At 29.3% G+C, this 18,734-nt stretch overlaps 2 protein-coding genes across 5 annotated transcripts; one reads left to right on the top strand and one right to left on the bottom strand.

The window, feature by feature from the left end:
• The first annotated feature begins 1,099 nt into the window (after nt 1–1,099).
• Nucleotides 1,100–3,273, top strand: LOC119599948. Of its 2 annotated transcripts, none has more exons than XM_037949901.1 (5): nt 1,100–1,236; nt 1,688–1,875; nt 2,039–2,429; nt 2,499–2,676; nt 2,736–3,273. In XM_037949901.1, exons 2-5 carry the CDS (start codon nt 1,700–1,702, stop codon nt 3,236–3,238), a joined length of 1,248 nt encoding a protein of 415 aa, XP_037805829.1. In that variant the 5' UTR covers nt 1,100–1,236; nt 1,688–1,699; the 3' UTR covers nt 3,239–3,273. The 2 variants fall into 2 exon arrangements, with proteins under 2 accessions (XP_037805829.1, XP_037805830.1); XM_037949902.1 differs by having other exon boundaries at nt 1,100–1,240.
• On the bottom strand, nt 3,248–8,208 carry LOC119599946 (chitooligosaccharidolytic beta-N-acetylglucosaminidase). 3 transcript variants are annotated; one of them, XM_037949898.1, is made up of 7 exons: nt 7,944–8,208; nt 6,321–6,490; nt 5,283–5,683; nt 5,131–5,224; nt 4,848–5,066; nt 3,607–4,412; nt 3,248–3,542 (listed from the first exon to the last, which is right to left on the bottom strand). In XM_037949898.1, the coding sequence occupies exons 2-7, from the start codon at nt 6,401–6,403 to the stop codon at nt 3,361–3,363; spliced, it is 1,785 nt and encodes a 594-aa protein (XP_037805826.1). In that variant the 5' UTR covers nt 6,404–6,490; nt 7,944–8,208; the 3' UTR covers nt 3,248–3,360. The 3 variants fall into 3 exon arrangements, with proteins under 3 accessions (XP_037805826.1, XP_037805828.1, XP_037805827.1); XM_037949900.1 differs by having other exon boundaries at nt 6,321–6,439; nt 7,971–8,208; XM_037949899.1 differs by having other exon boundaries at nt 3,270–3,542; nt 6,321–6,449; nt 7,971–8,164.
• Between the last annotated feature and the right edge of the window lie 10,526 nt (nt 8,209–18,734).

Genomic DNA, 18,734 nt, shown 5'->3' with positions numbered 1-18,734 from the left:
AAAATTCACAATAAAAAACAACACTGAGCAAAATTGTATTGTTCAATTTCGATTAAACATGAAAAAATTCAATCACACAAACAAAATTCTTTCCCATATTATTCGCTCTTTTTTCCTGCCACAACAGACCCTTTTTCTTGCATACATATATTGCTGATTTTCGGCTCGAATTTAACTATAATTCAACTCGTTTTCCACACGCTCGTAAGCGAGTTGAAAAAAAAAAAACATGTAAATATCGCTTACGAAGCGAATACAAACTCATAAAACAATAATTAAAATTGTGCTCGCGTGTTAAAAAATAAAACTCGCGATTTTGAATTTTAAAACAAGCGATATAAATAAAATATTGATCGCGAGTGATATTTTTACCTACCCTGATTATTATTTAATACTTTATTTTAATATTTTAGTTTTATCGTTTATAATTATAAAACTTATTTTTTTTATATTTTTTAGCAATAGTTCAAACCTCTGACAATAAATAACACTTGTTTATAATGAAATTTTCACACGATTTAAAAACTTTAACGTCAAATAAAAATGTATTTATTCAAAACATCGAAATTTATTCAAAACATCGGACAATACTATTCTCAAAAATTTATGTTTCATTCCATGAGCAAATATAAATAAATTGTAATTTAAAGTGGTATGTCCTTCTGTATGTAGAGGTAAGTGTTCAAGTCTGGTAAACCTGATGACGTGGATTCGGTTCTAACCTGGCATACTAGTAAAGGAAAAGACAACAGGCCAGTTAAGTTTTTCGCGGAGAAATTACAACTTTTAAACTTCAAATCAAAAATTATTTATTTATTTATATTTTAAAAAAATTTAATTACAATTGAAAATTATAATTAAAATAAAGAATAAAGCATTAGTAGCTTTGGCTTTCGGCTTTTCAAAAATTATAATTTTATACTTTATTGCTTTTTTAATTATTAAAATATAATTAAATTTTAATCACTTTTTAAACTTAAATCTAACATAGTTCCAGCATAAAACGTGCACATTTTTAACCTAAAGGTCAGATTTGGGTTAATACGTAAAATTCACAATAGTAACTCTTACAGTTATTTGCAAAAGTAAAATCATACTACTTTTTACAACTGTTCATACTAAAAGGCCGGCAGATAAATACATTTTACTAAAGTTGATGTGGACAAAACTAGTTAAAAGAGTTTTTAATTGGACGTGAGAAAGATAGTTTCCCGAAATAGTTATAATTATTTAAAAGTGGGTAAATAAATTAGCAAAGAAATTATAAAACTATATTTAAATAATTAATATTAACAATTTCATTTATAAAATTGAAAATTTTGCAAAAGTAAACAAGCATAATTTTGTGTAAATAAACAAACATAATTAATAATAATGAAGGCTATTAATTTGTTTAACCTTTGCCAATAACAAAGCAATTTATATATAGAGGTAGTAATAGGTAACTATGTATGTATATACATACATACATATCTGAATATTAAACATACATAAGTATTACATTACCCTCCAGATGTCATCTGCCTGATAAACATTATTAGAAAACTTGTTTTTTTAAGTTGTAAATAAAACTATTCAAAAATAATGTTAAGATAAATAAACATCCACTTAAAGAGAAATAATTAAATATTTTTAAAATGTTCAAGTATTTTTTAATAAAAATGTAATCAGTAAAAATGAATTTCAGTTTTAGATCATCATGAGTTTAACGGACATTTCGAAAAAATTCACGGAAGCCACCTGTGAGGAAATTATCAAAAAAGCTGGCGGCACCAAGTACACTTCGTACAAATTTGGAAAAGGTTTCAAAAAGGGAGACTCTTATTTGAGTAAAGTATTTCGTTTGTGTGTTTATGGCATTAATGAAACAACTGGGTAAGTTTCATAAAAAATGGTTTTGTACCCTCACATACCTGTCTTGAAGTACGTATGGTATTTCATTCCGAAAATGACTTTAATTTTACTGGTGTAGAATATCATTTAAAGTCATATGACTGAATATACTTATTTTTTTTAATAATTAAAATTCTTTTTTCAGCGAAAATGTCGAAGTTAATCTTATAGTTAAGGGTATGCCGGATAATATGGCTCGCCGTAAGGTTTTTCGTTCAGCCGACTTTTTCCGCAATGAAATTAATTTCTATTTAAAGGTTGTTCCCGCTTGGGAAGCATTCCAAAAGAAACGCAATCCTAAAAATCCATTCAATGATTATCCCATTTGTTATGCCACCCATTGTGATGGTGAAAATGATTTTGTTGCTTTACAAGATGTCAGCTTTTTGGGTTACGGTGCCCCCAACCGTCAGGATTACATATCGTTAGAGGAGTGTCTGTTGACCATGCGTACCATGGGTAGATTCCATGGTATTTCTTTGGCATTCCAGGCTTTAGAGCCAAAAGAATTCGAAAAAGTGGCCAAATGTTTGGAGGTAGGTTTTTTAAATTTATAAAAAAAATGATTTTATTTGTTTATAATTAATTATTTGTTATCTTTTTAGGAAACCTACTACTGCGAATCAAATCGCAAATGGTATATAGATTTTCTAAAGTTGGCCTGTTCGGTAGCTCAAGATGCTATAACAAAAACATTTCCCAATACTAATTATGAAACAATTACCGGAAATTTTCTACAGGAAACCCTTTACGATGATCTAATTAATTTAGTGTCAACCAGATGTAAGCTCTATTGCTATCAAAATGAAGTGTATTCCATTAAACTATTTCCACTATTCCAGCTAAACTCACTGTTTTTGGTCATGGTGATTGTTGGACACCTAATTTTCTAACACGCTACAGTGCTGATGGTAAGGCAGAAGGCATTAAAATAATAGACTTCCAATTGGCTCGCGTGGCTTCCGTTGCTGTTGACATATCATTCTTCATTTATTCCTGCACTAGTCAAGCTCTTAGAGAGTCTCATTATGAGGCTCTGTTGAAAGCTTATCATGAAAGTGCCAGCAATATTATCAACGATTTGGGAGCAGATGCCGAAAAGGTTATGTCTTGGCAAGATTTGTTAGATGAATTAAAAGAATTTGGTAGATTTGGTTGTGGTATGGGTATTGAATCATTGCCCATGTCTCTGATAGAAGATGATGAAGTTGCTGATTTGGATGAAATAACCGAAAATTCAGTATTAACCGATGTATGGAATATTAAACCTTTCGAGGAGCCAGCAAAAAGGCAACGTATTGCCGAAATATTCAAACATGCCATAGATCAAGGTTATATTAAGTAAACATTTTAATTTATGTAAACAATTAAACAAATTTTTATTTTTATTTTATAATAATACAAATACAATGTATATTTAATGTAAGGAAATTTTAACAAGGCACCCTTTATTTTTGGTAGATAAGCTTAGTAACATTGACCCTCATTTAAGATGCACCATTTCGGGGCAACAGCGTCGGGACGTATACCACGAGCAATCAAACGCTGTCGGTAGCGATAGAAACGATATTGGGCTAGAAGGGAGTCAGTCTTGGGATTAGACCACAAACGCTCAGCAGCTGCACCCGCTCTAGGCCAAATGCGAGCCTCTGTAAGAAGTTTAATCATATAAAACAAACGCCATTTGTATGTAAATAGTTTATACCAACTCACCCACAGAATTTTGATCTACATATTCACTCCACATACACACCTCTCCACCTAAAATCTTGGGATTAGTTTCAATTTTATTGTTATATACCTTGGCCCAATTGTAATATTGTGTCCTTCCCCAAAAACCATGATCCAAATACCAGGCATCCTTGGTGGAAACTATAATCCGATAACCCCTTTTCAACAATTGATCGTTGAGTGGATCTGATGCCCCCACCCAAGTTTGTATGATAAAACGTTCTTTGGCCAAGTATTGTTCTATATACTGAGGATCTGTTAAATGACTAGACCACACAATAGTCGATTTAGGTTCTTTGATATTGGGAAATTGCCTCTGATTTACTTCATCCCACGACTCCAAGTTTTTCTCATGGAAGACAGACCATAACTTATAGAAACTTGGTAGCGACAGATCAAATCCAGTTTCACGCATTTTCTTTGTAATCTCTTCCGTATTGTTCCAACAGTCTATGTGCACTTCATCTCCTCCCATATGTATGGTTTCTTCTGGAGCTCCTACTTCAGCAATATCCTCATAGATTTCCTTCATTACCGAGTACATATTGTCATTTAAAGGATTAAGTTGACCACATGGCGGTTGTACACAAAATGAACGCCAGGGTTTTTGATTAATGCACACAGCCATATTACCCATGCCAGCCATGGGTCCCCATTGCCAACCATTACCGGCATGCGAAGGACCATCAATTTCCATAAGCACTCTTATGCCTCTTAGTCGAGCATATTTGATCATGTTTATGGTATCGGTTCGTGAGTAAGTATTTGTGGGAGAATAGGCTCCAAAGCTGTAAATAAAGTGAGTTTAAATTTCACATTCTTTGTTCCTTGATTGGTATTTCAATATATTAAAACAACTGTCGTTTTCCTTCCTCTTTCACTTCACAGTTTTAAATTAATATCAAAGAGTTTCACTCCGAAAAATTTTGACCATATTTTGAATATATAAACACTAGAAATCATAAAGCTAATCTATCGAAATAATAACTAAGGAATTAACACTAAAAATTCAAATTTTCATATTCAAAATTAAACATGGTCTTATATACAAATTTCAAAGCTCTATTTCACTTTAATTGTCTTTTAAAATATGTCCTATATGTAGTCCAATATCCGTAAAAAATAGTTGAGTTTCCACTTGTCATGGCTGTGAATGAACCGTTTCCATTTTACATTGGTCCTTTTTTCGATTTGTCTGATTCTTTACAAAACTTCATCCTTACCGTTGCATTTCGGGTACTCTAGTAATTTCCAAAGGAAAACTATGTGTATCCACCACATGCCAATGTAATACATTTAACTTGGAAGCAGCCATGGCATCCAAAGTATTGCGTATCTGTCTTAAAGGCATAAAATTACGTGATGTGTCCAGTAAAACACCACGATGAGGATATAAAGGACGATCATAAACGCGAGCTGCATCCACCATCAGCAAACCATTGCTAAATTTTACAAAACCAAACATATTATAAAAATGTTCCAAGATAATTAAAAAAAAAATCTTACGTTATGCAGCCAGTTATCAAATTACTTAAAGTCTCAAAAGCATGACGGGCACCATAAACAGTAGGAGCCTTAATGTCCACAAACGTGGCGGTACCTTTAAGAAAATTCAATATTTCAGCAATTATCATTTGACATTTTTTTCTTAATCCCACCTGTAGTTCGTATTAACAGCACATACGATTCATCTGTAGACCAATCGAGCGCTAAACTTGTTGACTCTATGGTGGCCTTTACCAAAACCTCTTTACTATTGTCCAATGTACAATTGCGAACACATTCCTTGATGATGTTACTTAAAAATATACGATTTGTTTCACGTATAAATTGGGTTGTAGCCGGTGTTGGTGCTACCACATTAAAACGCACCTTCCATGGATCAAAGTGCACTCGATCTTTGGAGAGGCTACAATCACCGGTTGGCATAGGCCAAATGGCACCATATTTACCACACGACAAACGACAGTCATTTTGACTTTCAAAACGTTTGACATCACCAACATTGGGAGCTGTGTCTAGAAGACATAAATCTGATGTGGTGCATATCCATAGTGGGCTGTAAACAGGGGAGGTGATAATTTAAAAGCGAAGGGATGGATGTATGATTTTGTGATGTATTACAAATGAATCGTTAAATTAATTTAATTTATATACTATGTAATTTGTTAAACACACTATAGGTTCATTTAAATCTAAATGTAGATCTAAAGGTGTCTATTGACCTCATTCTAAAATCTCACCACCATCAGTGGTGATGGAGACCAAAAATATTGTCGGACGTAGCAAAGTCTGGACTATAGACCGGGTGAGGCAAAACTTAACCATTATTATTTAAATTGGTTTTAATTTATCTAACAACAACAAAACCCAGCGTTGTCATAAATATATTAATGCTTCATGTTTGGTCGAATATTCCGGATGCGATTCACATTAAAGAAATAAGATTTTCAAAATAGAAAATAATGGATATCATAACAATATAATTTGCCTTCTTTTAAAAAAATCATGGTTCGTTTGTCTACACATTGTTAAAATGTCTTAACTGATTCCCATCCGATTTTTGAATTTGCGAGTACTTTAAAACCAAGCAAAAAATCTTTAAACACTTTCACTTCTTTATTAAATTAAATTCTCTCTTCATTATAACAATCAAACGATTCAATTGCAATTTGACGCATAGCATAGATACAAACCTCTCTTCCGTTTCGTTGGCTCTTACAGAGAATATTAAACAAATTTGTACGATTAAAGGTAATATTAAAGTTTTTAAATTCATGTTAATTTGTTTATATTAAATGTTGTATACTGATTACTATTTAATTCTATTATTTTCATTTATTTTTTTTTTTATTACAATTCTTCACTTTGTAGCAAAAAAAAAAAAAAAAATAAAATATTTATTCAATTGCAATTAAATGACAGAAAAATTGTAAAGTAATGAACTTATATGTATGTAAATTACACACATTGATAAATTATTTATAGAATTTTAAAATGTCATAAGTTTAAAGACTTTAAAGATCAATCAACTGATATTTTTGAAATATGTATATAAAAACAAGTAAGAGTGTATGGTCAGGCAGGGCCATGATATATTTCCTATCTCCATTTCAGTGAAACTTAATGAGGTTTATGATGTATTAATTTCATTTAATCACATATGTGAAATTCGGAAAAAATTGTCCGAAAAACTTAAAATTGACCCCAGAACAAAAATTTTGTAAAACGGTATCTTAGAATGAACAAAGATTTTATTTTCGATGGGAACATCAGTACCTTATTTTGTCTCCATAAAAATGGGACCACTCTAATGTTAATCAGTCTGATGAAGTTTGTTTGGTATTGGAAATGTACAAAATCGGTCTACATTTGACCCTAGCCACTATATACAAGGTTCCAAACTAGAGTAATGAAAATTGACATTCGTTTAGTTCATCAGTAACTTGTACTGATGAACTAAAATCTCTCTGCAAGAGAGTGATATTACAAATTTATCACTCTCTTAAAATCTATAGAGTTTGGTCCAGAGTTGACCCTTATGAAAATCAACCTGATAATATTTTTTCAAATTTCATTACACGATATCTGGAAAACATGTTGTGATGGATAATTCTCGTTGTTCAATCCTTTAGAAAAGTATAATTTGGTCTCTTTAAAGTAATTATTACATGGTCAATTACTTGTAATGTTTAATTGAGCAATAACCTATTACAATTATTTGTAGAAGTAATTGAATTTTTGCCAATTATAATTACTTGTTATTGAAGTTTTGCAAATTACAATTACTTTTAATTGTAATTAAAGTAATTTAGGCATTACTAATTACAAATTACATGTAATTGTAAGGAAAAAATCACAATAACAATTAATTGTAATTGGCAAAATGCAAGTAATTGTAATTTGTAAATCTTCAATTACAATTACATCAAATGTAATTTAAAATTAAATCATTACCCCCCAAGATTGATTGTAAAACATGTGTTATCGTATTTTGCACTTAAGGTTGTACATTACAGAATCTTTTGCTTTGAATTTTGAAATTCGTTTGAAATATTTTTTTCTATTGTTGTGCTAATTATAGACAATAATTAATCAGTGCATTAAAGTGATAAATATAAACATTAAACAAATTAAGCACTTTATGAAGAATACAAAATATAATTTAAATTTGAAAATACAAATTATATTGTTTTTATTAGACCTTATAAAACAAATGACTATTTTTATAGTAATTTGCCATTTGCTAGAGAATTTTAATTATAAACATTGATTACAAAAATTTAATCAAACGATAAATTTTTACTAATTTTCAATACTTTGCAATTTATAGGCAATTTTTTTACTTCAATAATTGATTTTAACTGGTTTAACAATTTTCATTTTATATCACTGTTTTTTTTTCATATACAAGATTTCACTTTTATTTTAATTTCGAATTTTTATTTTGTATTTATTTCCTTTTTTTATTATTATATTATTTTAATGCAATTGCGAACGCTTCAAAAACCGTACTGATGTTGAATTTAAAAATCAACTGAAAGTATTTTGAGCCCAGCTTGTTGATTGTGCCTCAGTTAGCCGGCTGGTTGGTTGGCTGGCTGGCTGACTTTCTGAGTAGAGTAAATGTTAAAATAAAAACATAAAAAATAATAAAAATGAAAATAAAAACAAAAACTAAACAAATGCACACAATAACAAAATACATGCGGTACAGTATTGTGCAAAACTATCGCGAACATATTCTTTCAGCACTGCTATAGTAATACATGATAATAAACGAAATCAGTTTTTTAATTTACTGAAATATATCTTTTTTAGGAAAAATATACAAAAACTGGGTAATGGCTTTCAATTGTAATCACTTACCTAACAACATACTTTTCAATGACTACTACATATCACCAGGATTACATAGAAGTAGTCTAATAAGGTCTTACTAATAATGTATTATATAAATATTCTCTAATTCATTAGTCATTTTGCCAGTAAAGATATAAAGGTGGTATACGTTTTTTCATGCGATTTACAATAACTACTTTTTCTTATTACTTGTAATCGTTTGTGGTAAGTACTTACCTCCATTGACATCACCGTGTTAAAATAATGACTCAGAATGCTATTGTGTAAGTAAATTTTAGCATTTTAACCCCTTACATGGTAATGAAAGTTTTTATTGGGTTATTATTCAATATTTCTACTAATTCACTGTAATGATGACGGTAAGTGGCAGTCATTGAAAAGTCTATTATTTGGTAATTGAAGACAGTCAACACCAAGTTTTGTTTTCATGGCCAACATTTTAAATCTTGAATTCTTAACAACAGTATGAAAAATTTCTTCTACTTTAATCGAACCCTTTTATATTTATATATCGTATTTTTTATACAAGGTTTTGTTTTCCACTGTATATTTATTTTCAAATTTCTCTTGGGCAAATTCATCATTACATATGGGCTCACTATACTCCACCAACCACACAAACCCACATAAATACTTATAAATACAACTACAGTACATTTTGTACGATGAACATTAGGCTGCTACTAAATTGTTTGAAAAGAAAACAAGTGATGGGGGACTCAAATAACTTTGCTAAAAATTACAAAAAATTCTATAAAAAATAAGCAAAAACTCAATGACTTTTACTTACACTACTTACTTTTCAATGACTACTACATACGGTCTGTATTACTTTTAAGTAGTCTTATAATGACTTACATATAATCATAAAAATTAGTTAAAATGCTAATGAAGAAGTAATAAAACGCGGTCTAATCAGAATAAGCTCCATTCATGACATAAACAGCAAAAACCTGGCAATGACTTGTACTTACTCAACGACTTACGTTTCAATATATTACCTAGAAGGAGTCTAGTAGTGACTTACAAATAATAAATTATGTAAGTACTTACTTTTCAGCCTTGACATATTGTTTTAGAACTTTGGGCTATGTACTTGACTTTTTGTTCTAAAAGAAGCTTAATAATCTTGGCCTAATACCGATTGTCCTCATTTTTCTCTGAAGGTATTATGATAATCTAAAGTTAAACAGCTGGGTAAATATTTGCAACTTTTGAAAAATACTGAATTGAATAGCAGTCTAAAAAGCGAATTTAATATTTACAATATTTTTTAAAGTGGAACATTATAAAAATTAATTCTAGGTGTCAGTCTAATACAGACAGTAAATGTATATTCACATGTAGAAATGCAAAAAACAACATGCAAAAAAAAACAAACCACAAGACATGAATAATATACTAAAAAAAGTATCAAACCAAAACTTATAAAATACATAAATTAATTCAAATTAGAACACAACAACAACGAAAGAAAATAATATTGAAAAGTAATAAAAATAATTTAAAACTCAAAACTTATATGTGAAGAACCATAAACAAAAAAAAATTACAAACAAATAAGTATTTTTCTAGGGGAATTACTTAAAGTATGGACTAAAGCACGTAATTCTCCTTAAAAAAAACATGATAAAGCTTAACTTTAACGCAAATTAAATAAACAAAAACCATTTATCTAAAATATAAAATTTTATATTATTTAAAATACTATTTATACAAGTAAACTATTTATAATTAGGGTGTTTGGCGAGACCTTTGTTTTTAAAACATTAACAGTACACATTAACTTTTAAAGAACTTAATCAAAATTTTTAATTTCAAATTATTTTTGAGTGAATTTTTTTATATTTATTTGAAATAATCAAGGTTGTTTTTGGAAAATGTTCTTTAATGTTTTAGCACTCAGTTTTTATTATTGGATTTTTATAACATAAAAAACAGCCTCAGAGTATTTAGTTTCATTTAGTTTAGTTTTTATCATCATAGTTTTATCGTTATTTTGATAACGTAAACCTTATTTTGGGTTATAGTTATAAATGAAAACCATTCAGAGGACAGTTTCAAAACTCAAAATTCACAGATTTTCACTGTTTTGGCTCTATCTCTTCAAGTCTCCAATATTAGATTAGATTGAACGGGCACAAAGCACTGCGACCTAGGTGTGGATCTTTTTTGGTTCACCATAATAGTTTCAGTTCACGCATGAAAGTATGTAACTGGTTTAGTTGGTGAGATATAAAAGATGTATTTTGCAGTTAGTAAGGCAGCACCCAAAATCTAAGCTCTGCGGGACCCTAATAATAGACAGTTACATAAAATATGTTCTAAGGTTTCCTCTTGTAGGCCACAGATTCGTTATAGAATTGCCTAGAGTGAATTGATGGTACCTAAGACCACAATGTCCAGTCATTAATCCCGTTAGTACTCTGAGATCGCTTTTATTGAGCACTAGTAACATTTGGGATTTTCCCTTTGGCAGTATTATGAAACGTTTTGTCTCTCTAAGCCCTGGTATTGCTTAGTTCCAGTTCCAATATATATGGATTTTTATGTTTTCACTCAAAATATCGATTTTGGTGGGAAATTTAAGTGATCGCTGTTTTGGATCTACTTCTTCTAGTTTCCAAAATAGATGGACTTATATGTTTTCTTGTATGTGGTATGTACATACATATTTATATCTAAATAGATGGAAGTTAAAAAGTGTATTATCACAAATAACAACAATGCTTTGCTAAAATTGACCACACAATAATTACATACATATGATATATTTTAATTATACAACCTACCAAAATTCTTTAATAAAAAAAACTAACTAATTATTCAACAAAATATTATAAAAAACTAATACAAAAATAAATATGTATATAATTACACAAAAACTAACCATTTATTAATGGTTTTCTGCGTTAGTTTTACACCAAGAACATGTGGAAATGAATTCAGAAAATCAAAAATCTAAAAAAAAAAAAACAATCAAAACAATTATTTTATACAAACGTAGCTAGAATCATTTATACTTTAGTACAAGTTTTATTATTGTTTAACAAAAAAAGTGGGAGAAAAAAGCTCACAAAATCAAATCCAATGAACCAACGACGTCCAACCAACCATTGTTATCCAATGATATTGTGTAAAAAAAAGTAAAAAATAAAAGAATAATGAAAAATAAATGAATGGAATGAATTGAAATGAGATGAAAATGAAAAAAATATATAAACGTATTCATCACTTTTGCATATATGTACATATGTATATTCACACATACTTGCACCGTGTTAGAATCTATGTACATATGTAGATATTATTTTATAATCATAATAAGAAAGTTTAAACATCCCTGACCCGCTCTACTAGTTCCACAATATGGAGTGATAATAATAATAATGCAGATATCTACACTACTATACGAGTGAAATTCTGCTGTTGAGGATGACGAAAGAACGTTCTCGTTCTTCTTCTCATAATTATAACAATAAAAATAATAATAAAAAAAATAATCAGAAATATTAAAATTAATGCATGTAACTAACAATATTCACACATGTTGCTTGTATTTCTGCTAAAGAAAAGGAAAAAGGCATAAAATAATCATTTCATATTTGGTTGACTTGTGAACAATAGAGAAATGAATTAAACAGATTTGCTGATTTGGGTTAAATTATTTTTACGGAGGGCCATGATGAATAAATACATAATAAAAAATAAGGTTTTCTTAAATCGTCCAATATCATTGGACCTGATAATGTATTTCCAATTTTAATACTCTACGATGAATGTTTTAGGACAAATTTAAATTAAGGTCTTAGTAAATTACGAACTAGGACATTAAGGTCTTACTGAGATATCAAATGTTATAAAATAATAATAATAATTTTAAAATAATCAAGATTTTGTTGTTGTTTTGCAATTGATCCATTCTCCGTCACTAATGCTGTATTCAAATTGGATTATTATGAATTATGTAAAATATACCCAGCAAAAACTTATATTGAAAAGTAAGGGGTTAAAATGCTAAAATTTACTTACACAATAAGCATTTTAAGTCATTATTTTAACACCGTGATGACGTTTTAGGCAATATTTACCACGCTCGCTCACAAGTAGGGATTTAGATAAGAACTTACTATGTAAGTAATTTAGGGTTTGAGAAAAAAGTAGTCTAAAATAGTCATCTACTATTAGTTGTGACAAACAATTTTATTTTTTTTTTCATTTTTCTAAAAAACAACTTTCGGAAATCTCAGAGTCAAAAAGTAAGCACTTAATTATATAATTATTTGTAAGTCATTACTTAATTTCTTCTAAGTAATGAAAGCGGTAAGTAGCAGTTATTGAAAAGTAAGTTCTTTAGTAAGAACAAGTAATTCCCATGGTTTTGCTGGCTATGTATAAAACTTTGTTACCGTATTTAAGAAAATAGCTTAAGTTTTGAATAATACTGTTTATATAAGAGGTAAATATCTGTTAGGAAATACATATATCGTTTCTATATATGATTTCCTCAATTGCCCAATATCTTTATCAGTATATACGCCTTTATTGTGGGCCATAGATGAGCACACCGAATGAGTGTCAACTACATACATACTACATACTTATGTATATAAATCATGAGAACAAGTGTAAAGTCATTCTTAACGATTTCATGACACTCTTCTCGACAAAGACCCTTGTTAAAGTAAAAATAACTTTCATATTGACAAACTGTAAGCTAAACCCAATAATTATTTAAAAAATAATCATCACTATAATTGTTTTTATCAAATAAATTCACAACAACAGATTTACATTTGAAAAACCCTGACCATGACTGTCACCATGTATTTTAAACAAACATACCACAATACCCTAAGAATAAAAAAATCACAAAAGACCAAGGTCTCATTTGTTAATTAAATACGTAAAATTTTAAACAAATTAAAAAATATGATTGAAATAAAGGGGTGGCTGGCTGGTTGGCTTTTGTGACTCTGCCCTCCCTGAGCAAACTGTTGAGTGAAAGCAGAACAATAACAACGGCATGCATGTTAAATCAATTGAATTTATTTTCGTTTTACCGAGAAAACATTTATGCATTGTACTTGAATGTATAATCTGCACAATAAATGCCACCGAAAAAAATAATAATGAAATTTCAAAATTTTTGAGTCGTTATAACAGCGACACGATGCAGTTTTTCATTTCAGGACACGATATATCAAATCCTAGAGTTGTTGGAGAAATTCTGATCCAGATTCGTCCAGAAAATTTCAGAAATGTGAAAAGGTGAAAGACTATAGTTTCTGGGTGTTCTGGATTTTGACCAATATACACACCATTACGATCTTATTCCTTTAAATTCTGGTAACTTTGTTGTTTTCATTTACCATACACATGTGTAAAGCATATAAATTTGTGTGTTTTTCTATTGTATTGTCATCTTGTAGTTGTTTAATCACTGATTAAATATAGAGGGCGCTTTAGTGATTTCATTTAATTTTGTGATTTTTTATTTTATATGTATTTTTCTATTGATGATTGACAACAATATGAGTTGTTTTTGTCGTTTTATTCGATTTCTTTTTAATTAAATCGTAATCTATGCTATTTTTTACAAAAGCAAAATAAAAAATAACAACAAGAATAAAAGTTCGTCATTTGCAAATAGTCTCTCTTTTACTCTCTGTAGTTAAGTTCATTGTTCTTTTGAATTTTAATCAAATGTTGTTAAATACTACCACTACTTTTACACAAACACTGAAATCATACATTTACACATGTGTAATATGTAGTTCCTGTACTTCAACGATTGCAATTAAACTTTACTTAACTCCTCAATAGTTATTTCCGTTAACTAAAATTATTATGTTCTAAAGTGAAATACCGAGAAACAGATTTAAGGTGACTCCTCTCTAGATTACTTACTTAGGGATTTTGAAGTGGGGATTGACTTCACTCTAGATTACTTAAGGAAAGTTGAAATGATGATTGAATAATCTGCATTATACAGAGTGCTGTATTTACATACCTATCAAATAATCCAAAAATATGAAAATTCGAGTTAGCAGTTAGACATTTAGGAAATATACTGACAAATGGGTATAATATTTACTCCTTTCAAAACTACTGGGTTGATTTACAATTTTACATTTGTTCTGATGTATGTAATCTACCACATGTGTGTTTGTGTAAAAATGTCTGTTTATGTATGTGTTTTTTGCAAAAAAAAAAGAAACATTTGTATATAATTTTTTCAATCAATTACTTGATCTTGTTTTATAGTTGTTTGTTATTTTGTTTGACTTTTTTAAATTAGATTAGTTCAGTAAATATTTGTTCAAAGTATTTAACAAATGATAACAAAGTTTAACATGTAGTACGATTAGGGTAGTTTTTTGTTGGTGATAAAACTGAATACATGAATCGTATCGGATCAAGTAGTTAAACAAAACATTTTATTGAGTTTTGGCGAATTATTTATAAGTTCTATCTAAAGTTTAGATTCTAAACTGTGCCGAGTCTTATGTCCCACACATGCCTTATCCTTGCTATCACAGAATCGGTGTCTGTTGAATTAGAGAAAGCAGAACACAGGCTGTTCTTCGGAATCAAGGACGGTAAAGTGAAGGTGTTCCGTCCGGCTCCTAATCCAGACAATGGCGCTAAAAATAGTGCAGGATCATCTGAAGTACTCAAAATGTGCTACAGATAACCTAGGGGTACTTCAAGCTGAGGAAAACCTTGAAATTGTTCTGCTTCAAGAACCCTGGGTTACGGACTCTGAAGTCAGAGGATTCCCAGTCTCCACATATAATATTCTATATGAAAGAAGTAATGGTAAGCCTCGATCATGTCTAATTGCTAAAAAAATCTATTTACAAAACAGGCGCAAAAGTCATCAAGCTATATGGCACATGAAAGGACAGCACCACCAGCCGAAGGAGGTATTGGACATTACACTCATTAATGATAGATCTAAAGTATATATCGGTTGATACATGGATAGTTGCCAATAAAAAGTATTTCTTAGACCACAATCAGATTCACTTCGACATTAGACTAAAATCGACAGAAAAAACTCTGTACAGGAACCCAAGAAGAACCGATTTGTTCAAGTTTAAAGAGATCCAAGGACATAAAGTCAAGAAATGGCAGCTATTGATGATTTTATTGCTGGTCTTGATAATATAGAGCAAATAGTTAGTAAAATTTGGAGAAAAGTTTTCGAATCACAAAGGAAAAAGCTTCCCTCTAAGTAAGGAAAGATGTAGAGCCTTTAACACAAGATGATAAATTAAAAAGTATATGTATGTAAAAAAGCTATAGCAGCAAAAAGGATCTGCCTTCTGCGAATCTATGACTCTGCTAGACTTGCTATTGGACGTTTATTAACAATACTAAACATCAATAGATAATATTTGTGAAAAAATTAAACGATCTAGTTCCTCCCCTTCGAACCTTATTCTATAAACCTACTAAGTGCCTCTAATAAGTCATCAAAGGAACAAGGTTCAAGTATCTACTCTCTCAGCTACTTGGGTACAATAAAGGAATACTCAAAATATTCTGTAGGTATGTTAGGGTGATCGATTATTCGACATTTTCCAAAAACCGGTTTTCGAATAGTTCGAATAGTTGACATTTAAAAAAAACCGGTTGATATTTTTCAAATTCAGAAAAAAATGGTTAACCGGTTTTTCATTACAATTAAAAAAAATATATTTTAATTTGAAAAACTTAATGTTTATGTTTAAATTTGATTAATAAAACATGGCCCGAAATGATTTTTAACAATTTAAAAGATTATAACTTTAGATCTAGTCGTCTGATTTACATTATTTCTTTAATATACAAAAATAGGATAACATGTTTAACAAAAGTGGGACACTTCTGTTAAACATGTAATCCTAGCTTATTTTAAAAGCCTTGTTTAGGAAATTTGCATAGGCATTCCAACACTTCCATAAAATTTCAGTAGTAAATTAATTATTGTAATTGGAATATAATCTTAAGATTGCTAAATTTTATCAAACAGTTATCCATTTTACAAATAATTTTAATTAATTAGGAAAATCAAAAAAGTTTAACGAAAAGAGCTGTAGAAAAATATACTCTAGTTCCTCGACTCGAATATTTTTAAAATTTAGACGGGCTGTATTATTATTTACTTAAAAATTTCATTTAAATAATTTTTGAATACAAAGCAAATAAAAGTATTCGAAACCGGGTTTTAAAAAGTGAAAAAACCGGGTTATTCGATATTCGAAAAATCAACATTAAGAAAAAACCGACACTGGTAAAGCAGAAAAAACCGGTTGAAAAATTGAGTCGATCACCCTAAGGTATGTTCATCATTTTAAACAAATAAAATTTCATTTAAAAAACGGACTACAAACTTTTAATTAAATATTGAATATTATTTTTATAACTAACAAATTATATAGAAACAAATGTTTTTTTTTTCATTTATTTTAACCATGAAAATTAATAAAAACTGCTGTTTTTTCAGTTGTTTTCACTAACAAATTTTTAATACCTACAAAATCATTAAAAACAACTATTTTTTATAAACTTTTGTATTTGGCAACGTAAAGAACCGACTTTTAAATACTAAATACATGCTGACTATAATGTAATGCAGAAGTGCCTCAAAATTATCTGAAAAGAATTAATTGTATTTCAACATGTTTTCTCTTGTTTCTCTATTATAATGATTTTATTTGTTAAATTTAGTAGACTGACTATAAACGAACAACAATGTAATGCAGAAATGTTCCAAAATTTGGTATTTATTAACGTAAACAACCGACTTTTAAAGACTAGCTACAAGCTAACTATCATATAATGCGGGAGTACCCCAAAATTATCTGGAGAGCAGTTTGTTTCGACATGTTTTCTCATGTTTCTTTATTATTTGGAATTTTGTTTTACATTTTTGTCATTTTCTTGTATACGTTGTGAAATTAGAGTCAGTAAATTTGAAAAATTTATTATAAAAGGTTAAATATTTCAAAACTCGGTCCATAAATTCTAAATTCTGCTGATTAATGCTGTAAATATAATACATTAACAGTTAACATTACACATAACATTTTAAAATTTATTTTAGATTTGGATCAATGGGAATCATGGAAATAATGAACAAATCATTCATAATTTTATGGATACCGGTGTTATTATTAGTTCCCCTGCAGAAACTGATGTCTATTAATTTTAACGAACTAATATCACAACTTGTATTAAAGCGAAATGTAATTTAGATAACTAGTTGTTAAATTTTAAATATATTTAATTAAAATGTAATTAATACAGTAGGGAATACAAAAGAAAACTATTACTTGACTTTTCTGCAACTAACTTTAAGTTAGTTAATAAAGAGTTACCTTTAAGCTAATTTTTTAGTAACTAACTTTAAGCTAGTTGAAAAGTCATGCAGAGTCGGACAAGTGACTACTGCGTAGGACATCGCCATGTTAAAATAGTCAGTTGGCTCCATTAAAAATAATCCAAGAATCAACCATAACTAGTTGATGAAAAAGTCGGCTTTTAATGCATTTAAAGTTAGTTGAGTTGCTGGCAGGGTGGTTGAAGATCCAATACTTATACAAAAATTCTACCAATACGTTCTTAAAGTTAGGTACCGAATGACAACTCCTTTAGCAACCAACTAGTGCTGTTAAAGTATTGAGTAGTGGGTATCGAGTATCGAGTATTTGCCCTATTTTTTGGGTACTCAATACTAAAAAGTAGTTACTCAATACTTTTAGACTTGTATATGGATTTAACTCATTTAAATTTAACGGCTATGATGTGAAAAAATACAGCTCTAAAATCTAATATAGACCATATCATTATTAGAAATGCAACTCTTAGCAATATCAAATCAATGTAAAAATAATTTAAACACTGCAATAATAGTTAAAAAGTTACAAATATTTATCGACGCTATCTAAAAAAATAAAATGTCTCAAAAGACGTGTGATGTCTGGTCTAACTTTACTTAAAAAAAGGAAAAATTCCTCGTTTTTAATTTAAAATAAAACCGTTAAAAGTATCGAGTAGTATTGAGTACCCAAACGAAAAGTATTGAGTAGTATTGAGTAATCAAAAGTAGTAGAATATTACAGCACTACAACCAACTGACAAGCCCCAATTTCTTCATTATCTTTGCATACATACGCGAAATTTAAAACAAATATAATTCTTTATAAAATAACTTATTTATGATTAATTTTAACTTAAATGAAAACCTTTTGAATTAA

This window comes from Lucilia sericata, unplaced genomic scaffold, assembly GCF_015586225.1.
Source record: "Lucilia sericata isolate MDLA Ls3-8-SP2 unplaced genomic scaffold, ASM1558622v1 Contig000097F_arrow, whole genome shotgun sequence".
NCBI classification, from domain to species: domain Eukaryota; kingdom Metazoa; phylum Arthropoda; class Insecta; order Diptera; family Calliphoridae; genus Lucilia; species Lucilia sericata.
This window is presented reverse-complemented; position numbering and strand designations above follow the sequence as displayed.